The sequence below is a fragment of the Plecotus auritus genome (genome assembly GCF_963455305.1).
Source record: "Plecotus auritus genome assembly, chromosome: 9".
Taxonomy (NCBI): domain Eukaryota; kingdom Metazoa; phylum Chordata; class Mammalia; order Chiroptera; family Vespertilionidae; genus Plecotus; species Plecotus auritus.
Window position 1 is genome coordinate 119239403 of NC_137783.1, and position 23598 is coordinate 119263000.

Sequence of the window (23598 nt, forward strand, 5' to 3'; positions counted from 1 at the left end):
TAGAAAAAAAAAAAGGACCTCAGAGAAAATTGTACGGGAAGACCAGCAAAGGAGGTGTCCAATATAACGAGTCTGTGAAGAACAAAACACAGTGAAACAAAACTTAAAAACTATGTCCCAGGGAAGCTTTCTGGGATAAGGGAAAGTTAAACCTGACTTTTGACAGACCCACCATTTATCTGGACAGATTGGCTTTGAATAATCAACTCTGGACAAATTTTAATAAACTTAAATTTTAAGGATAAATTAGATTGGTATCATATTTCTGGAGAGCAACATTCAAATTATGGCAACAGAATAGCAGTTTTAAAAAACTCAATTACAAGCCAAGGATTCAATATCCAGCCAAGTATTCCTTCAATTATGGTGATACAAAACCAGTTTTGAACATGGAAGAACTCATTAAATGTTATAATCATGAGCCCTTCCCATGGAGTTTATGAGAGAATGAGCTCCATCTAACCAAGGAACCACTGGGGAAGCTTCAGCAAAAGGATTGAGTATTTGATTTGTTGAATTGTAGAATTAAGGACTAATTAAAACTGTAGAAATAAGGATGAAACTTTAAAAGGATAAGGACTGGATAGAAGAATGGTATGAAATGTGAGACAAAGTATAAAGAATGCCATTCTTAAAAAAGGGGAGAGAAAGGGAAAGATCATAGACTGTGGAGTCGGTAGAAACACAAGAGTGCCCCCTATAACTGGCAGACTAGACACTACAAGCATAAGAAAGAAGAAAAAATAGCATTAAGGGTAATAACAAAAGTATAATGCACTGCAAAAATATAGCTGAACTCCCTAAATACCAAAAGAAATTGTAAAAACAGCACAGAAAGCATACATAAAGGAACACAGTAAATTTACTTAATAACAGTAATTATAACAAAACTAGAGGCCCGAAGATTCGTGCAAGAATAGGCCTTCCTTCCCCTGGCTGCCAGCACCACCTTTGCTCCGGCTCGGAGTCGCCTTTCTGCCTTCGCTCCAGCCAGAACCTCCTTCCGCCTCTTGCCTTGTTGTGTCAATTTGCATATTTTCTCCTTATTGGCTGTGGGCGCCGCCATCTTTGTCGCAGAGTTATGGTCAATTTGCATATTCTGTCTTTATTAGATAGGATAGTGACTGAAATGAAACTAAACATCAGTCATTATCAAGTATGAATGGACTTAAATGGCCTATTAAAAAGATTTTCAAGTTGGTTCATAAAAGCAAACATTAAAATTTGATTTAAGCAAGAATCCGTTAGTGGGTGCTAAATCTAGGGTGCAAAGTTAAAGGCTCAGGATTTGTGCCTGGTCTCCAAGGGTTTCCTTACAGATTTCTTATTAGTTTCAAGGGGAAAAAATAACTAATAGACAGCACCCTGACACTGGATTGAAATTAATAATATTGCCAATAAGGATAGGGACATGGCCTGGGACTGTGATACCCTTAAAAGGACATATCCTTACTTAGTAGTCTAGAAAGGAATGCATAATCTGAATCTAATCACGAGGAACATCAGAGAAACTCAAACTGTGGAACAGTTTATAAAATAACTGGCCTCTAAAACAAATATTAATGTCATGAAAGAATAGCTTTAACTATTCCAGAAAAAAAGGAATCTGAAGAGGCAGTCAGCCAGATGCAATTTGTGATCCTGGATTCCATTCTGTACTGGAAGCGGAGAAATTCTATTAGGATAATTGATAAAACTGGAATGTGGACGGACGAAAGCACTTTATCAATAGTTTTCTGAGTTTGATAACTAATAATATTCTTGTTCTTAAAAAGTCATGTTGAAGTATTAAGAGGAAAAGCATGATGTATGAACCTACTCTCAAATGGTTTTGAAAAATAATGTATATGTGGGTGGAATGATCAAGCAAAGATAGCAAAATGTTAAAGCCTGGTGAGTCTGAGTAAACAGTTACTGGGAATTTTCTGTTCTTTAAACTTTTCTCTGAATTTAAATTAAAAAAAAGATAAGCTTTCAGTATAAACTATAAGGCAGAGAACAATACACACAATATACATATACCTTAGTCAATACACACAATACATACCTTAGTTTAGTTTAGTACAGTAGAATTTGAGAGATAATTTTTCACTCTCCCTCCACCCCTTATTCCCCTACCCCTTCTCTGATTTTTTTTAGATATTGAGTGTTTTACCAATTCAAATTACCTCTATTTGGAAAACAACAAATTTGATGTCATTCTATGTTAAGCTATGTTTGTGATTCTCTGAAAGCTTCTTTTACTCTGTGGTTTTTATAAAATTTGCCTTTTTATGCTTAAAATATGCTTTAGAGGAAAAAATCATTTGCTAAATGTGTTCTTTCTTATGACTTCCAGTAAAATGCTTGGTCATGTTTCAGAACCCAGCCCCCCACCCCCCAACTAATTGGTCCCTCCACCTGTGGTCTTCCTTGTGTTTTTGAGAACAACTAGAAGATAAATGAAGTTAGAAGCATTTTGAATATCTTTTCATAGCTTTGATCTTATTCCAAAATGAGCTAGATCAAACAATATGTGGATAGTAGTTTTATAAGCTCTGCCAGCTATTTCAAACTAAGTCCATTTTGCCAGATCAAGCTCCTTTATCTGTCCTTTGAAGAACATCAAATATTTGAAAACACTTCATTTTAATAATTCTATTTTTTCTTTATGTGTAATAAATATGTATTGTCAGTAGTTCTGACATCAAGTGAAATTTGAGATTATGCAATTTTATGTGTTGTATTAACAAAAATTCATTTTTTGATTGTGAAAAATTATTGATTAAAATTTAATTTAATGCCCACAAATTCTTCAGCAGTATTCATACTACATTTCTTGCTTCTGTCTTAAGGCTGTATGGAGAAAAGAGAACCACCTGGTACACTAAGTGAACAGTCCAGGAGCTCTCATACACTTTCAAACGGAGCAGTATCTGACATGCAGTGAGAAGATTGCACAATGGTTTTCAACCTTCACACTAGTGCAGTGGTGGATTACTAATTGACTCGAAATATATTTATTCAGATTATTATTAGATTTTTAAGTGTATGGGTAGTGTCAAATTTTCAGAGTTCTGTGTTATTTACTGTACAGTTTAAAAATGTCTCATAAGAATATTGAAATGATACATATAACTGCTTTTCTAAGAAATATGGAGTAACTTTTTTTGTTGTTAATCCTCATCCGAGGATATTTTTTCCATTGATTTTTTAGAGAGTGGATGGAAGGGAGGGAGAGAGAGAGACATTGATATGAGAGACATATCAATTGGTTGCCTTCTCCATGTGCCCCCAACCAGGGCAGAGATCAAAACTACAACCCTTTGGTGCTCAGGCTGGTACTCTAACCACTGAGCCCACCGGCCAGAGCTGGTTTGCTTTTTAATTTAAAGACTGAGGATTTTTATCAGATTATTTAGGCAAACACCACAATGTAAAGTCAATAACAATTAGGTAGAAATGAGTAACTGATGTGCAGTGCTAGGAAAGGCAGAGCTCATACAGAATGAAATAAAAATTTATATTATTGCTCAAATTTTATAATGATAACATTTTGTTTTTAATTTTCTTTCTGCATTTTGAGTTCCTAATTTTCTATTCATTCTAGTTATAAGTGTATTGGTAATTGCACTTGTTTTTTGCACTGTTTTTATATTCAGGATTTTGTCGTTAGTATTATAATATCATTAAGTAATTATGAAACGATTTTTTTTCTAATTAGGAAGAAGCATTGCATGCATTTATTCAGCCAGAGATCCTGGATGGCCCAAATCAATATTTTTGTGAACGTTGTAAGAAGAAGTGTGATGCACGAAAGGTAGATGCCATGTAAAAATTAATACTTAATTACCTGAGATAACGGTCAATATTTAATATGTCTCCCTTTCTTTTTAGGGTCTTCGGTTTTTGCATTTCCCTTATCTCCTGACTTTACAATTGAAAAGGTTTGATTTTGATTATACAACCATGCACAGGATTAAATTGAATGATCGGATGACATTTCCTGAAGAGCTGGATATGAGTACATTTATTGATGTTGAAGATGAGGTAAGTATTATATTTTCTTATTATGTTTTTCATTAATCCATTTGGTTAGTCATGTTTAAAAGAGCTATTTGGAATAACTTAACACTGATGTTTAGACTATTTTCTTGATGGAAGCCTTTCCTTATTTTCTAATGCCAATGTTTCTATAAAAACAACTAACTTTGTATAAGCTTTTCCTGTCCACCATAAATTATATTTCAAATATTCTTGCTTGATCAAAGTAACTTATCATTTGAAAAGACAAAAAGACCTAAAACTCTGAAATTATTTCTTTAATTGGAGAGGTAATCTTATGTTTCATAACTTTCTTAGTTATTGAAACAAAACAATCTAGAGGTGGGCTGCACTGTGGTAAATAAAAAACACAGAACAAGTATATATGAATGAATAAACAAGCAAACTAAGTAGGATGGCCTTAATTTCTTATTTGTCTTAGTGTCTTTTTCAGGGTTAAAGGTTTTGGGTTATTCTCATTTAAGGATTGCTTGCTCTTAAATTGGCTAGATTAGGAGGCTAGAAAAGGGAGGTATTTTGTCTCTTTTCCTTTTCTAATTAGTTTTTTTTTAAAATTAAAACTTTATTTAAATAGTTTGAGAATGGGACTTTGAACTACACAGGTAAAGCTCTTCAATTTCTTCCACTCATTGACCCCGAATTCTCTTATTTCTTTCTCCTTATCCAGTAAAAGATTCATGATATCCCACTATATTCTTTTTTTTAATCCATCTTTTGTTTTTTCCAAATAAGACCATTTTATTAAAAACTTTTATTAATTAATTTGAGAGAGAAACATTGATTTGTTGTTCCACTCATTCATGTGTTCATTGGTTGATTCTTGTATGTGCCCCAACCAGGTATCTAACCCACAACCAGGCATATTGTGATGGTCCTCCAACAACTGATTTACCCAGACAGGGCTGTCCCACTATATTTTTTTGTAAACTCTTAATATTTCATTATGAGGAATATTTACAATTACTTAACATAGTTGTAAGAGTGATAAATCTTTATTATTCTCAAAACTGTCATGAAGCATTTTTTTCTGATTGGAATTGATTACTGTAATTATAAAAATACCTTTTCCCAGAAGCTCAAAAATAATTATAAACATTCATCAAATTGTATTTAGTGCTGTTAAATACTAAGAGGCAGTGTAGCATAAAAGAGCTACCTTTGTGAGCCTCACTTTGCTTGTCTGTAAAGTAAGGCTAATAAGTAAGAAGAAAGTACCTTTGATAAAGTAGATGTTCATTCAGTGATACCTATGGCCAGGTAACATTTTGAAAGATTCAATTTAAAATAATATCTCAAACACTTGTGCTTAAGCTAGGAAATCTACTGAGTATACCAAACTTTCAAAGGAGGTTTAATTATTGTAGGATTCGTACTCAGAGATCATTATTACTTTGGTCTTCTGTATGTTCCTAATATATTTCTTAAAAGGGAATTTTTTTCCCCAAGGGAAGAAAACCTATATATAAAGTTTGACAGGAACTTTTAGGAAATTCTAAGTCCATTTCTTGGGAGACGAAAAGAGATGTTCTGGCTTAGGTAAAGGAGTTTCAGGAATGATCTCTTTTGACTTAGTATAGAGTTCTGATGTTGCTTTTCACCTCCATTTTTCCTTGAACCAACTAAAGGGATGAAGACTATGTTAGGTGCAGTTCCTACAGCAAAGTTCTTGGCAAAATTGGTGCTTATTTTATACTAGAGGCCCGATGCACAAAATTCATGCAAGAGTTGGCCTTTCTTCCCCTGGCTGCCAGCACTAGCTTCCCTCTGGCCACCTGCAGGCACCTGGGACCTGGGCTTCCCTCGTAGCCCAGGCTTCATCCCGAAGGTCGTCTGGTCTAATTAACATATTACGCTTTTATTATTATAGATTGCTTGGTTAATTCAAGAACTTCTATGCAATACCTTAGAGTAGAATTCTTAAATTATTTAAATAATAATATTTTTAGGTATGTATATAAAATATTAAAGGAAAAGGGTAAAAATTGAGGATTTCTAAGAAGTAGATTTCTTCAATTTCAATATGCATGAAAGGGATTTAAAAATCATAAAAGCAGGGAAACGTATAATTTGCTCTTGTTACATTTCCACCTCCTATACACTAGAGCATAAAATTCTTGAGGATAGAAACAATGTCTGGTTTTTCTTTCTAATTGTTTAGTACAATACCTAGCACAATGATAAACTGAATGGAACTTTCTGTTCAATAAAAGATATGACGTTCTTTGGGAATATGAATAGAGAAGAAGCTCATTTTGGAGTTTAGGTTCTCTGCTTTTATTGATTTTGGTGAGAGAAATAATTTTTTATTGTTACTTTGCAACTATAAACATAAAAGGAGTTTACTAGAATTCTGAATTACTAATTTGTTGAATTAGAATTTTAAGGACATTAATATAAATGCTTTTAAAATACACTTTTTTGTTCATTTTATTTTTTGTCTCACTTTTTAAGAAAAACTAAATTTACTTAAAATAAGTATTTATTAACAGTATATTAAATTATGTGAAAAAGCAGAATGTAGATAAAAAGTTTTACTTGACTATATATTTTTCCTTTATTTAGTTTGCAATTGTAAGATAATTATGTTTTATTAAGAAATCTCCTCAGACTGAAAGTTGCACTGACAGTGGAGCAGAAAACGAAGGCAGTTGTCACAGTGATCAAATGAGCAATGATTTCTCCAATGATGATGGTGTTGATGAAGGGATCTGCCTTGAAAGCAATAGTGGAACTGAAAAGATTTCAAAACCTGGTCTTGAAAAGGTGCCTTTTATAGTTTGCGGTTTTTAGTTGAAAGAGAGAATAAAGTAATCTCTGAGGTGATATATACTATGTATATATATAAAATGCGGTAGCTGTGTGACTGAGAAAGTTCTCTTTAAAAAAAGTTTAATTTTTGAAAATTAAGACTTTTTAAGGTGTTTGTTTTTTATGCATTTATATGGTTATAGTTAAATTTATGAAAAACTTACAGTGGGAGCATTAATTTCTGGGAGGCTCAACTGTAATTATGTAAGTAAGGTGGGTGATGCTGTGGAAAGGGTCCTAGTAATCAGGACTTCTGCCTGGAAAGTTGCAGCAAGCCTCTACATCTTATATCTTAAGAGTTTCCTCATATAGCGAAATGAAAACATTAGGTCTTTTGATTTTTAAAATTTGGGCTGTGGAACCCTTTATCCAACAGTAATAGAACTGATCTTTTTAAAGTGGGGGAAAGACAAAACCCTCAGTCTGCTTCCTCTTCCTACCCCCATCGCCATGACATCCCTTAAGGTACTTCAAAAATATTATAGTTCCATGGATTATAATTTTAAAATTGAAAAGGTGGATAATCTCTAGGATAGAATTTTTTTGTCACTGTGTAGGTGATTTTTATTCAAACATTTCTTTCACATTCATATAATCTGCTTTATTGAGGAGAGAATTACAGATCAAATATCTTAGGCATGGTATGAATATGAATCACTGGCATGAAGACTGATCACTAGCGCAGTCTTAGTCATGTATAATATATATATACATATATATGTATATATATATGTATATATATGTATATACATATGTATATGTATATATATATAGACACACACACACACACACACACACATATATAGTTTTTTAGGCAGTATTTGAGAATGGAGTTTCACTTGCGTAAATTTATTTTTAGATGAAGACCCATATTCTCACCACCATTACCCTTTACCTTTTAAACTTACCTATTTCTTTCAGGACAGATAGATGAATAATGTAGAGGACACATTATAATTTAGTACAAAGAACAATACATTCAAGCAAGAGTTGGCACACTGTGGCTTTAGAGCAAAAAACCCTGTTCCTGTTTTTCTGCATAGACAATTATGTCTTTCTTTTTTTTTTTTTCCTTGTCTTATTAAAACAGGTAGGACTTTCCTTACAATATTGCATAGAAGTGGTGGCAAATGACATGCTAGCCTTGTTCCTAGTCTCACAAGGAACATGTTCAATCTCTCATCTTTAATTATGGTATTAGCTAAAGGTGATTTGTAGATGTTCTTTATCAGTTTAAGGAGGTTCCCCTCTTCCTGTTTATTGAGAGTTTTTATCATGATGGGTATTGGATTTTGTCAAATGCTAATTCTGAGTCAGTTGATATGATCATGTAATTTCCCTTCTTTAATGTAGATTACATAGATCAGCGAGTTTCAAACCGTGTGCTGCAAGAATTTTCAAAACATGTGATACCTGACTAGTCAGGGGCACTCACCTCTTTTCCCTTAGATTGTCAAATAAAAACAGCCAACACAACAATAGCCGTCCAGTATAAATGGAATCAACATCATATTTTTTTTTTGTCAGATTGGCAAAAAATATATTTTTGGTGTGCCACAGAATTTTAGTAATTCGTTTATGTATGCCATGAGTTGGAAAAGGTTGAAAATTGCTGGCATAGATTGATTTTCTAATGTTGAACAGCTTTGCATACCTTAAAGCTATCAAATCAGTAATCACTGTATCACAGATATTACATAAATACATTAGATGTTCCAAATCATTATATCCTTCAGCTCCTCTATGAAGGAAATTGAATCTTACTTGAATAAAGAAGTTATTTGAAATTTCCTGATCTTGACTATGCATATTAGAATAGTGTTATATTTGGCACTTGCTTCTAAAATTTTAGATCGTTGTTTTCTTTTTTACATAAATGAATTATATTTCTATATGCATAGTTTCAGAGATTGTAGTATAATTAAAATGTGAAGGAATACACTGAGTGAAGCTTGTGGTATATAAAATTATATGGTGAATTGCCATTTTAATTATCTTAGAGGAACATTAACCTACAATAAATATATAGGACAACTAACATGTTACTTCATTATGTATTAATAGAGAATAGGAAATATACAAATAAGTGTTTTTCCTCTTCTTGAGTTACCTTTATTTTTTCCTCTTAGAACTCCTTGATCTATGAGCTCTTCTCCGTTATGGTTCATTCAGGGAGTGCTGCTGGTGGTCACTATTATGCTTGTATAAAGTCATTCAGTGATGATCAGTGGTACAGCTTCAATGATCAACATGTCAGCAGGGTAAGGAGTGGTTTTTTTGAGATTATTATTCTAAAAGATGAGCAGGGACATTTCTATCAATCACTGGGTTTATTGAAATGGGAGACTGGATGTGTACAGTGAAGCATTTTAAGACACATACCAAATCAATCTTTTGTTTTTGCTCTCAGTAAATTTCCTGCTTTGTTAATTGTTGTTATTTCTTGGTTTTGTTTTCTTTGGGGCTTGCTGAGTGTTTCCAGAGATAGATTCCCAATTTTCCTCTTGTCATGAGCCTTCATGTGGGCTGTTTGAGAGCACTAGAACTAAGTGGTCACTAGCAGCTGCTGATTATGATTAAACTTTGTGAATTGGTATGTGTGGTTCATTTAACTCGGAGGTTAAAAATTTACATATTGGGTTACATATTGCCATAAAGGTAATGGTGTTAAAAATTTTACCAAGAAGTAAATAATGTAACAACTTTTTAGATAACACAAGAGGACATTAAGAAAACACATGGTGGATCTTCAGGAAGCAGAGGGTATTACTCCAGTGCTTTTGCAAGGTAAGTAATTTGGTAATTTTTAGTGTCTATAAATTAACAACAGCTTCTCAATATTTTTCACCATTAAGGAAGTTTAACCCAGTGGTGGGCCAAATCCAGTCTATTTCCAGTTTTTGGAAATAAAGTTTTATTGAAACATCACCATACTCATTTGCTTAAATATTATATGTTGATCTTATTCCACTACCACAGCAGAGTTAGGTAATTGCAACACAGATCATACTTTTACTATTTGGCTTTTTCCAGAAGAAGTTTGCTGACTCCTGACTTAGAGTAATCATTCTAGGACACAGGGTTTTTTTTTGAAGACTTTACTGTGTTACCAAGAGGAGGTATGAAATCTCCTCATAAATGTATCAGTAAAAGCAAAGTAGATTTTTTTTCTAGAATGTCTTAAATTTGAACCTATTCGAGAACAGTTCTTGATTTCTAATTGTTTGAAACAACAAAAAATATTTTAAATAATTATTTGATGCTAGGAAATGGAGTCTTTACAGTCTACTTTTTGTTTCTATTAATCTTTTTTTGTATTTCTACTAGCTCCACAAATGCATATATGCTGATATATAGACTGAAGGATCCAACAAGAAATGCAAGTATGTTAACATACATTAATTTGATTTTAATCCGTAGTATTATTTGATATTAATCTGTAGTATAAACTAATTTTTTAAGCAAGTTTTGCAAACCCAGATGACCACTTTTAACTGATAGGATAATTAAGTTATTTTTATGCATGGAAGAATTAATTATAAAGACTATTATGAGATAATACCAACTGGTAAAAACATTTGGGGGAAAAACGAACTATTTTGTTTTTTTTTACTACATTTAAGGGGCAAAACTTACTCAGCATGGAATAAACCAGGTATTTATTTGCAGTAAGCTTGTATTATATGCAGTTTGGTTTAGTGATGATAACCTCCAGACCTGTGTAGCAGTCATAACTCAGCAGCTGCATGTCTCAGACCAAGTTACTTATCTTTTCTAAATCTTATTTTCCACATCTGTAGAGTGGGAATAATTGTATTTTATAAGATTGTATAAAAAATTAAATGAGATAACATATTTTAAGCATTTAACATCATGTCTGGTACATAGTAAAAACTCAAATTTAGCTATTTTTTTTCTTTTATAATTTTTTGGGGTATTTCATATCTATATGCTTTGCATGGGGACCATAGATGAAGTAAACTTCTCACTTACCACTCTAGAAATATTCTTAAAAAGTAGTGTTAAATGGCCGAAACCGGTTTGGCTCAGTGGATAGAGCGTCGGCCTGCGGACTGAAGGGTCCCGGGTTCGATTCCGGTCAAGGGCATGTACCTTGGTTGCGGGCACATCCCCAGTGGGGGGTGTGCAGGAGGCAGCTGATCGATGTTTCTCTCTCATCAATGTTTCTAACTCTCTATCCCTCTCCCTTCCTCTCTGTAAAATATCAATAAAATATATAAAAAAATAAATAAAATAAAATCTATTTAAAAAAAAAAGTAGTGTTAAATGTCTTCGCTATTTGCTTAAAAAGCAAGTAAAGTTTTATGAGTCTAGTGTGCTTACTTTATATTTTAATTTTATTAAGAATCCCCCCAAATAATCCCATATACAAAGCATGTGGGGTTGTCTTTTTTTTTCTTTTTTGTAATTATTACTTTGAAAAATTGCAGTTCCTGATTTTTCTTGCTAACTTTTACTCTGACTAAAGCAGTATGCAATAGGTAGCGATATGTGTTTGTACATGAACATAGTTATATACACAGATGTGTTTGCATATATTCTTTTTATAATTAAAATAATATATTCACTCTCATTGATTTTAACATTTTTCTTTATTTAGAAACTTCCATGCCATGAGTAAATCTATTTTCAGCAGTATAATGTTTTGTTTGCATATTTTTTTAACCCTCATTAAATTCTGAATTCAATTGGTGCAAGACTTAGGACTTACTCATCTTTTCACCAACAGTATAGTCCAGGGTCTATCATATAGTGGCTTTTCAATAATTTACTGTAGGATTAATGAAAAGAAAGGAAATTATAATAAGTCATTTCAGAACAAATATTTCAGAGTAGAAGTAATCATTCAATATAACCCAAAAAGTAACTGTCCAGTCTACCTGGAGGCAGAGCCAGGATTGTGGTTCATGTGTCTCTTTAGCACCAGTATTCCAGATATTTTCAATAGAGTGGTGGTCAGCAAACTGCGGCTCGCGAGCCGTGGTTTTCCGCTCTGTTGACTAACGAGTTTGCCGACCACTCACGGCCTTAGGGAAAAACACTTAAAAAACATTTTAATAATGTACTAATGTCTTTAACCTGAAGTCAAAACTTCTGGGTAAGGGTAATGCCTTAGCAGTGGTCGGCAAACTCATTAGTCAACAGAGCAGCAAATGGCGGCTCGCGAGCCGCACTTTGCCGACCACTGCAATAGAGCAATAAATAACAGCTTTCCTTTATTCATTCCTGGGCTCTAGGTTTGTGATGAAGCACCAGGGGGCGCTATATGTATGACATGGAATATTTTTAGAATTAGAACTCATTTCTAAGAGCAGTAGATTTTTACCTTCCACAGAGGCATGGTTTTTAAAATATAAATTGTTCTAATTTATTGCTTAATAATCACTGGCTTTATTAAGTAGTGTCATAGTCTCAATGTCACCTTTAATACTTTGAGTTACATATGAAATTCTTTGATTAGAAGGCAGCTAAAAGACTGCTTTGAGAACAAAGGAAAGATAATTGTATTAGGAAATAATATACAAATAAATAGTATTTGTAGTAGTAGAAGCAGCAACAGCATTTATTACATTTTATTTTATCCTGAATAATAACTATGTGCTAGCAATATGCTGAAGAAACCAAGGTCTGGAGAAGTGCTTACTCAGGGTCACATAATTTATGGTGATAATACGATTTAAAATCAAATAATTTTATTTCCAAGTTTCAGAGAAGCTTTTTTATTTTAAAAGTCTTAATCAACATAGAGTTATCCTGGAGCCAAATGCTATTATGGATAAATATATGACTTTTTAAAATATGAGACCTAACCATGGTGTTATTATTAACTACCTCTTTACCCTTGTCTGGAAGAAGCTCATGTTTCAAGTTGAGAGATTCATGTAATTGAGATATATTTTGATGAGAGCAATATTAGAATTATATACAATGGAAAACTAGTAGAACAAAATTAAATAAAGGAAGCTCAATTTTAGTGGCACTGTCTTACCCTGTTTTAATTATTAATAGAATTTCTAGAAGTAGATGAATATCCAGAACATATTAAAAATTTGGTGCAGAGAGAGAGAGAATTGGAAGAACAAGAAAAGAGGCAACGAGAAATCGAGCGTAACACATGCAAGGTTAGATTTTATAATTTTACTTTTAATTAAAAAGTGCTATTGCAGTTTGCTTAACTGCAATTCTCACAGCTAACTAATTGGGTTGATTCTGTAGACAGTTATGCTATCATGATCATTAAGAAGTAAAACCAACCATATTACTAAAGTAAGATAAGATTTTATGTTATGCATTAAAAAAAAACAACAACTTGTAGTGTTAATACTCAGTGCTGGTGAGGTTACAAGAAAATGAACGTTGTCACATTCTGCTACAAGAAGAATAAATTTGTAAAACTTTTCTGCATAGATATTGAGTAGAATTTATCAAGAGTCTTAATGCAAATTCATATTATTTTATATATAATTCTCTTAAGGAATTATTACCTAATAAGATAAATGCAGATGCAGTAGAATTGTGACCTCAACGATATTGATCACAGTATTTTTAAAACTAGGGAAAAATTGGAAACAACCTGAATGTATATCAGTAAGGGAATGATTATGTATAATATGATATGTGCTTAAAAAGAAACATATACTTGTTAAAATTAATGTCTTTCAAGTTTTAATAATATTAAATATAATCACTATCAGTTATTAAGTGAGAAAAAGAGACACCAGAGAGAATGATCCCAATGCATGTTTTTTAAAAAATTATAGTTTTTTTTACTATTAGGAAAAAAATGCTATCTACAAAAGAATTAAGCTTTGACTCATGACCTGCTGAGTTATGATGGTATTTTACAATTCCTAGATAAAACTATTCTGTTTGCATCCTGTGAAACAAGTTATGATGGAAAATAAATTGGAGGTTCATAAGGATAAGACATTAAAGGAAGCAGTAGAAATGGCTTACAAGGTAAGTTTAATTGTACTGTTAGCATTTAATTATTGACATCTTAGATAATAGTATTAACATACTTTCCAACGTTTTTATTATAGTCAATAGTAGTATAAGCACTTGCAATCACACTGAGAGTCCATTTAAATCTTTCAAACAGTTGGTTTTGAGAAAGTCTCACAAAAATATTTATTTATTCATTACATGATTTTGAGTTCATCTAGCGTTTATAATGTTAACTTTTTTAAAACAAAAAATGTCTTTAAAATATGTTAGTGCATAGGTTATATGATCTGAGGGATAAAGAAATGTGATTATTTAAAAACTAGAGGCTCGGTACATGAAATTCATGTACTCGGGGGAGAGTCCCTCAGCCTGGCCTGCGCCCTCTCCCAGTCTGGGAGCCCTCGGGGTATGTCCGGCTGAGGGCTTAGGCCCGCTCCCCGGGCCTAAGCCGTCAGTCCGACATCCTTAGCGCTGCCGCAGAGGCTGGAGAGGCTCCTGCCACTGCCACTACTCTTGCCAGCCATGAGCTGGCTTCTGGCTGAGCAGTGCTCCCCATGAGGGATAGGGCTGAAACTGGCTCTCCGACATCCCCCGAGGGGTTCCGGATTGCAAAAAGGATGCAGGCCAGGCCAAGGGACCCCACCAGTGCATGATCGGGGCTAGAAAGAGACGCAGGGGGTTGGCCAGCCGGGGAGGGACCTCAGGAGGGCTCCAGGGCGTGTCTGGCCCGTCTTGCTCAGTCCCAATTGGCTGGACCCCAGCAGCAAGCTAATCTACCAGTTGGATTATCTGCCTCCTGGTGGTCAGTGCACATCATAGCGACTGGTCAACCCGTCAACTGTCTGCCCCCCTGGTGGTCAGTGCATGTCATAGCGAGTGGTTGAGCAACCTTAGCATGTCATTAGCATATTAGCTTTTATTGGTTGAATGGCCGACTGGTTGACCAGACACTTAGCATATTAGGCTTTTATTATATAGGACTAGAGTCCTGGTGCACGAATTCGTGCACCAGTGGGGTCCCTTGGCCTGGCCTGCGGGCTCGGGCCGAAACCGGCTCTCTAACATCCCGCAAGGGGTCCTGGATTGCAAGAGGGTGCATTCCAGGCCGAGGGACCCCACCAGTGCATGATCAGGCCGGGGAGGGATGCGGGAAATTGGGAGTCCAGCAGATTGGGACTGACCTGTCTAGTTCAGTCCCAATCTGCCGGACCCCAGCAGCAAGCTAACCTACTGGTCAGAGCATCTGCCCCTGAAGGTTAGTGCATGTCATAGCGAGCAGTTGAGCGGCCTTAGCATATCATTAATATATTACACTTTGATTGGTTGAACAACCAACGAGTTGACCAGACATTTAGCATATTAGGCTTTTATTATATAGGATAGTATTTAACTTGTGCCTTTAACTTTGATTTCTTTGAGCTTTGATGCAAATCATAAACAAACGGATTTTATTGTTTGTTAGGACCTATTAAAAGATTTTGTAAAAGAGAGCTCTAAATGTAAGTATAATTACACATCAGACTAAAATATTTTTTCTTTTTTGGGGGGGCGGTCCTTTTCTTTTAGATGATGGATTTGGAAGAGGTAATACCTGTGGATTGTTGTCGCCTTGTTAAATATGATGAGTTTCATGATTATCTTGAAAGATCATATGAAGGAGAAGAAGATACACCAATGGGACTTCTACTAGGTGGAGTCAAGTCAACATATATGTTTGATCTGCTTTTGGAGACAAGAAAACCTGATCAAGTTTTTCAATCTTATAAACCTGGGGGTAAGGAATTTTGCAGTATTTTGCATAGTACTGGACTTAAATTTTTCATAAAGTTTTTTGTTTATAGAAATTAATTTTATATATTTTTAAAATATTTTATTATGTTCTTAAAAAAATGAGATAGGTTATGAAGTAGTCAGCATAAAGCTAGGAATTAAATTATTGATTGCTTTCAAGAAGATATACACAAAATTTTAAAAAATCCCTAAAACTTCTCACTTACTGTGTCTAGTGGGATTTTTCTTCTTCAGTATTGAATAATCCTCCCTTCCCCCACCCCTATTTACAAAGAGGACCCTGGACCAAAAAACATTTATTTCCATAAAGTCTTACAGGTAGAGTGTCTTTTAGAGTCTCCTTGAAAAGGTGGTTTCATTTGCATGTCAGTGCATGTCACAGCGAGGGTTTCAGTTGCATGTCATATGGCAACATTTTTTTTAAAGTATATTTTTACTGATTTCAGAGCAGAAGGAAGAGGGAGAAAGAGATAGAAACATCAATGATGAGAAAGAATCATTGGCTGCCTCCTCCATGCCCCCTACTGGGGATCAAGCCAGCAACCTGGGCATGTACCCTGACCAGGAATTGAACCTAGACCTCCATAGGTTGGTGCTCAACCACTGAGCCACACCAGCCAGGCACTGCCAACATTTTTTATTTTTCTCCATCCTCATCATTTCAGCCTTTTCTGTTTTTTATTAAATCTATCACATTTATCAGTATATGAGGGTTTTTTTTTTTCTTTGAGACTGACCTAGAAAGCAAAATACCATAACCCTAAGTCGTCCCTAAAGACAGTTACACATCCAAAATTTTCTAGTCATCATTATATGTAAACTATAATAAATAGGGCAAAATCAAAATGTTTAAAAAACTTTTACCAAATTTTTATTGTTGTTGTCTTAACCCTAATTCCCTTGGGTTGGTTGTTAATCAGAAATCAGGTTTATGTTCTCTACTTTTATTCCTAAAAGTTGAATTTACAAAACTACTTCTACCCTTTCAAATTCTGTTCCTCTGTGTATCCTATACACCTCCCTTTATTTTAATGAAGACTCCTCTTTCCAAAGTAAAATACATGCAGTATTCTTTCAAGGGCTCCTTCAGTCAGACTCTGCCCAATCTGTAAAGAGTCCTTTGGAGCATTTTCTTGCTATTTATTTTTGAGCTAGATAGCAAAAATTATTATCAAGGAATAACAGGCGTCAGCAGTAAAACCACTTTTTAAAAAAGAACTCTAAATGTGAGTGTGAATTATAAAACTTACATCTAATCACCTTTTTAAAAAATAAGTTTTTATTGATTTTAGAGAGAGTAGGATGGAGAGATAGAAACATCTATGAGAGAGGAACATCATTGATCAGTTGCCTCTTGCATGGCCCCCCAATGGGGATCAAGCTCATAACCCAGGCATGTGCCCTGACTGGGAATCGAATTTGTGACCTCTTGGTTCTAGGGTCGATGCTCAACCTCTGAGCCACACTGGCCAGGCTAGCTAATTGCCTTTATCTATATACTAGAGGCCCAGTGTACAAAATTTGTGCACTGGGGCAGGAGGGAGGGATGTCCCTCAGCCCAGTCTGCACCCTCTCCAATCTGGGACCCCCCAGGGGATGTCCAACTGCCAGTTTAGGCCCGATCCCTATGCAATTGGGCCTAAACCGGCAGTCAGACATCCCTCTCACAATCTGGGACTGCTGGCTCTTAACCGTCGCCTGCCTGATCGCCCCTAACCACTTCTGCCTGCCAGCCTGATCACCCCTAACCACTCCTCTGCCAGCCTGATCGACTCCTAACTGCTCCCCTGCCGGCCCGATTGCCCCAACTGCTCTCCCCTGCTGCCCCAATCGCCCCCACTGCCCTCCTTTGCTGGCCCAATCGTCCCCAACTGCCCTCCCCTGCCAGCCCAGTCGCCCCCAACTGCCCTCTCCTGCTGGCCCAGTTGCCCCGAACTGCCCTCCCCTGCTGGCCTGGTCGCCCCCAACTGCCCTCCCCTGCTGGCCTGGTCTCCCCTAACTGCCCTCCCCTGCTGGCCTGATCACCCACAACTGCCCTCCCCTGCCAGCCATCTTGTGACGGCCATCTTGTGTGTGAGGGTGTGATGGTCAATTTGCATATTACCTCTTTATTATCTATACTAATAAAAGGGTAATATGCTAATTAGACCGGGAGACCTTCCTGACGTCCTTCTGGACAAAGCCATGGTGGCGGGGCTGAGGCAGAGGCAGTTAGGGACGATCAGGCCAGGAGCGGAGGGCAGTTGGGGGTGATCAGTCTGGCGGGGGGGGGGGGCAGTTGGGGGCGAGCAGGCCAGCAGGGGGCCCAGTTGGGGGCGAGCAGGCCAGTGGGGGAGACAGTTGGGGGCGAGCAGGCCAGCAGTGGGGGTCAGTTGGGGGTGATCAGGCCGGCAGGGGTGGCAGTTGGGGGTGAGCAGGCCAGCAGGCAGAGTGGTTAGTGGTGATCAGGCAGGCAGGCAAGCTGTTAGGAGCCAGTGGTCCCGGCTTGTGAGAGGGATATCCGACTGCCGGTTTAGGCCTGATCCCACAAGGATCGGGCCTAAACCAGCAGTTGGACATCCCCTGAGGGGTCCCAGATTGGAGAGGGTGCAGGCTGGACTGAGGGACAACCCCCACCCCCATGCTCGAATTTCGTGCACCAGGCACTAGTATGGGATATAAAAGCCTAAGCGACCGAACAATCAGTTGCTATGATGCGCACTGACCACCAGGGGCAGACACTCAAACAGGAGCTGCCCCTGTTGTTCAGTGCACTCCCATAGCCAACCTCCAGCGGCCCCTTCCCCCAGTAGGCCAACCTCCTGTGACCCCTCCCCCCAGCCAACCTCCCATGGCCCTGATTGGCCCCGATCACCACCCAGGCCGAGGAACCCCACCCGTGCATGAATTCGTGCACTGGGCCTCTAGTTCATTAATAATCAAGACTTCAGAATATTTTATCAGATTTAGATTAGCAACATACGGGAAAAAAATTGAGGATTGACATAAACTACATATAAGAGATTAAATCACTTAAGCTAGAGAATAACTATCTTAAATGTACTGTTTGAAGTTCATTTATTTTTCTGATGATTAAAAGTTTAGTTATATGTGGTCTCCTGAAAACAGAAGCAGAGAAGATGGGATTAAATTATAATATGAAGAATTTCTGTAGGACTTTTTCATAGGATATAGAAAATACTATTTGATTATAAACAAGGTCTTGAATGATTTAACGAAGGTTGTTCAAAAGCAAGTAGGGCTGCTGCGTCCCCTTTACTATTTGTTTTTCATTTTCTAGTTATTTATATTTATTTAGTGTTGTGGTTTGGGTCTGTATTTTGGAACTTTGGATATATACTTTAATATACTTAATAAATTTGACAGTGTTCTGTTTTATAAGGAAACAAAGCATGTGTTTTTAAAAACCACATTTTTACTTTTGTCATTTTTTTAAAAGACATCTAGAACTTTTATTAGGCTCTTTTCCATATCTTTTTATATGTTTGCTTGTAAAGTGACAAATTGTGAAAGAAGTTTTACCATGTGTTATACATATATAACATATTATACATCTACCATTTTGATAACTAGAACAAATGTTATCTTTACCATCTATTAGAAACATATTAAAAATTCATTATTCATGTGAAATACATTTTTAAAAATAACCTCCAGTTATGTTTTATTTTTTCCAAATGTGACAGAAGTGATGGTGAAAGTTCATGTTGTTGATCTAAAGGCAGAATCTGTAGCTGCACCTATCACTGTTCGTGCTTACTTAAATCAAACAGTTACAGAGTTCAAACAACTTATTTCAAAGGTAAGTTTTAAAATTGTGTTAGTGACTATTTTTGAGTGCCTGCTCTGTACAGAGCCCTTTGTGATATAGTTATGAGTAAGATATAGGAATCAGTATTTACTTTAGGGAGCCAGTATTTATAGCTAAGAGACAACAATAGTTAGGACAGAGGGACACTTCAAATAGAAAAAAACAGATTGACCAAAGTATCGAGGTAAGAAAATGTGAGGCAAGTATGTAAAACATTGACTTGTGTGTTTGGATGGATCATTGTAAAAAAACATGCCTAGAAATGTAAGTTCAGTTATTTCATGCAGGATTTTTATTTTTATTTTATTTTTTTAATATATTTTATTGATTTTTTACAGAGAGGGAGAGGGATAGAGAGCTAGAAACATCGATGAGAGAGAAACATTAATCAGCTGCCTCCCACACACTCCCCACTGGGTATGTGCCTGCAACCAAGGTACATGCCCCTGACCAGAATCAAACCTGGGACCCTTGAGTGTGCAGACCGACGCTCTATCCACTGAGCAAACCCAGCCAGGGCAGGATTTTTATTTTTTAAATATATCTTTATTGATTTTAGAGAGGAAGAGAGAAGGGAGAGATAGATAGAAACATCAATGATGAGAGAGAATCATTGATTGGCTGCCTCCTGCATGTCCCCTACTGGGGATCAAGCCCGCAACCTGGGCATGTGCCTTTGCTGGAATTGAACCTGAGACCCTTCAGTCCGCAGGCCGAAGCTCTATCCACTGAGCCAAACCAGATAGAGCTCATGGAGGGTTTTTAAATAGTAAACATAAAGTTTGGGATCTATCTGATGTAGGCAATAGAAAGTAGGTTTTTTGTTTTTTTTTTCTAAGTATAACATTGTTGTGATGAACTCTACTATAGAATGTTAAGTCTGCCCACACTAGACTAGTATTCCAGATAGCTTGAGAGAGGTGTCAGGAATGTAGATGAGGCATTTGTTAAAATAATTCAGGTGATGGCATCTGACTAGAAATTTGAAAAGGTATAGATTGTAATAATTATATAAATAGAAGTAGGATTTGTGATTAGTAAATGTTGGACTAAGGCGGGAGCACAGATGGCCTGAGGAGTTTCAAACTTGGGTAATCACAAAGGTAGTATTATATTAATAGAAATAAAAGAATAAGGTCGGGGAAGGTGATGATAAATATTGGCCACATTATATGAGTTAATGATAAAGAACATAAGCTCATTCAGAATTTCTGAGTTTGAAAACATGATGAAAACATTCACATTTCCTTGGACACACAAAAAGATACTAGTTCATTGCAGAGAAATACTTATTATCCTTTCAAGGCCTCTGTACTCTATAGACCACTAAGCACACAAACACAGGCAAAATTTTGCAGGGTTTCTAAACCCCAAGTAAAGATCCCTTGGTGTAGTGGAAATTGTATAGCAGTCACAAGTGAAGAAGTTGAGTTCAGTTTTCAGTCATTCATATTATATTAATCTTGTCTTTTATTTCACCTAGGGTTTCTTTTAACAGGTTGTTGTAAATGTTAATAAAACAAACAAGTGCTTTGTGAAAAAAAATTGTAAAGTCATATATAATAGCTGGATTTTTATTATGTTAAAAAACAATGACTTCTAACATTTTGTCAGAGTAACAATTAAAGAAAACCAGTCATATTGTAAAGCCATATTTAATGATTAAATTGCTCATAAAAGACTACATTACTGTAATTGCTCTGTATTTCAGTTTAATCTAAAGTATAAGCACTGAAGTAGAATACAAAAGAAACATGCAACATTCCCTTTCCTTAAGAAGCTAATAATTTGCTGGGGAAAAATATGTTTGTAGAGGATAAAGCAGTCACAAAACATTGTGCCAAGAAACACAGTGTTTAAACTAGACTGCCTAAGAATTGTTATCATTCATTGTATTGAAACCAGTTATATTTTTTAAAATGTAAATTATTTTGATCTGTTCATTTTATGTGAAATTCATAAAATAACATCAAAAATTAAGGATATGGAATTCTAAAATAACTTTAAATTTTACCTACTAATTTAATCTCATTTTACACAGAAAAAAATTGATTTAGTAAAACTATTAACTATTCACAGAATACGGAAGAACCCATCAAAAGTCAAGAAGTTGAACAAGCCCTAGCTGGTTTGGCTCAGTGGATAGAGCTTTGGCCTGCGGACTGAAGGGTCCCAGGTTTGATTCCAGTCAAGGGCACATGCCCGGGTTGCAGGCTCGATCCCCAGTAGGGGGCATGCAGGAGGCAGCCGATCAATGATACTCTCTCATCATTGATGTTTCTCTCTCTCTCCCTCTTCCTTCCTCTCTGAAATCAATAAAAAATTATTTAAAAAAATAAGTTGAACAACAAAGGTGTTGATTTGACATCAGCTCTCAAAGAGTCAGTTATTTCATTTCTTTTGAATCAATTTTCTTTATTTACTTGATTAGTTTGAGAGGAATAGAATTTTTAGTGAAAAATCATTAACCTTTAAAATAGCTTCAGAGCCTGCATTTATAAGGTATCCTTTGTTCTAATTTATACACTAATTAATGGATGAGACTAGTAATTTTCCATAGATTCTTTTAAAACATGTTAAATATCTACCAAGATTATTTTTCTCTTAATTTTCTTTTTGCTGTTTTTAAGAACTCAGCATTGTCTTGTTTTTTCATATTTCTAAGTCAAACAGAAAGAGTATTTTTTTTATTAAATTACTTTCATTATAGGCTATCCATTTACCTGCTGAAACAATGAGAATAGTGCTGGAACGCTGCTACAATGATTTGCGTCTTCTCACTGTGCCTAGTAAAACCCTGAAGGCCGAAGGTTTTTTTAGAAGTAACAAGGTATCTCTTATTTTTTCATTATTATTTTCTATGCTGGTAATAGCAAATGAAATTAAGTTTTAATATTACAAGCTCAACCTCTAGTGATATCCTTTGTAGTCAGGTCAGATCTGGCTTCTTTTCTGTCCTCTGAATTAGTCTTGCTGGTTCTCCTTTTTGCCTTGATCATGAACTTCCCCCACCTGGAGTGTTCTTTCTCTTCTCCCTACATTTTTTCAAGCCCCAGATTAGCCCTGCCTCTTTGATGAAGCCTTCATGACTATTTTTGTCCACAATGATTATGTCCTCTGAATTTTATTCATTCTTGAGCTTCTCCCATAAAGTAGTACATACTTCATTGTGAAAGTCAGAGGCATGCCTAATATAAAGAAAATTATCATATTGGCTTCACTCTTTGCCTACTCATTTATCTCTATTAAAAATGAGAAAGTTCATGTTGATGCTTTTGTTTCATCTCTTGATGTTACTACGCATTTCATTATTTAATCATTTTTCCTATGTATTTCTAACGCCATTGGTTTTTGCTGGATAAATTGTATTCAGAAGTTTCCTTGTTTGTCATTTTTATTTATCACCTTTTTCAGTCTCATTTTTCTTGATTTTTTTATCTCATTTAGCCATATTTAGTATTATTGATTAATCCAATTGTAATTTTTATTTACCTGTATTTTATTTTAATACTTTTGTGTGGTGTATTTGTGTGTAACATTAAAAGTTCTAATCCACCTTAATATTGGTTTAGGGTAAGGAGTGGGAGAGATCTAACTATCTTTTTTTCTTTAAATGGTTAACTGTTAATCCCGATATGTAACATTTATTGAATAATATTTATATTTTTATGCAAAACTCAAAACGCTATTCATAATTGCCAATTTATATATGTACATTTCATTTTCTAAACTTTACTATGGAAAATTTTCAGCATACATAAAAGTAGAGAGAATAGTGTAATGAACCTCATGTACTCATCAACTAGCTTCTATAATTATCAATTATCATTTCATCTACCTTCAACCACCTACTTCCAGATTATTTAAAAAATATCCCTAGCATCATATCATTTCATCTAAGTAATCCAAACATATATCTTTAAAAGATGAGAACTCTTTTTAAAAACATAACTATAATTACATTATTACACCTAAAAAATTAACAGAAATGTCTTAATATCAACCAATGTATATATATAATAAGTATCCAAATTTCCCTGATTATCTTATAGCAATTTTTTTCAGTAGGATTTGTCTGTTCAAAACAGGATCCAAATAAAGTCCATAATATATCTCTCAAGTCTATTTTAATCTAAAGATTCCCCTGTGTATTTTTTTATAGTTTCCTTGCAATT

The 23598-nt window shown here is 35.4% G+C and overlaps 1 protein-coding gene across 2 annotated transcripts in view; it reads left to right on the forward strand.

The window, feature by feature from the left end:
* The window catches only part of USP47 (ubiquitin specific peptidase 47), a 99883-nt gene that overhangs the window by 62693 nt on the left and 13592 nt on the right, over positions 1-23598 (forward strand). For both annotated transcript variants that reach the window (XM_080688537.1, XM_080688536.1), the window contains 11 exons: positions 3704-3799; positions 3877-4029; positions 6640-6807; positions 8982-9113; positions 9563-9639; positions 10180-10235; positions 12883-12995; positions 13729-13833; positions 15388-15595; positions 19299-19414; positions 22134-22253. In XM_080688537.1, coding sequence (XP_080544663.1) covers positions 3704-3799; positions 3877-4029; positions 6640-6807; positions 8982-9113; positions 9563-9639; positions 10180-10235; positions 12883-12995; positions 13729-13833; positions 15388-15595; positions 19299-19414; positions 22134-22253 — 1344 coding nt within the window. The remainder of the gene's footprint in view (positions 1-3703; positions 3800-3876; positions 4030-6639; positions 6808-8981; positions 9114-9562; positions 9640-10179; positions 10236-12882; positions 12996-13728; positions 13834-15387; positions 15596-19298; positions 19415-22133; positions 22254-23598) is intronic.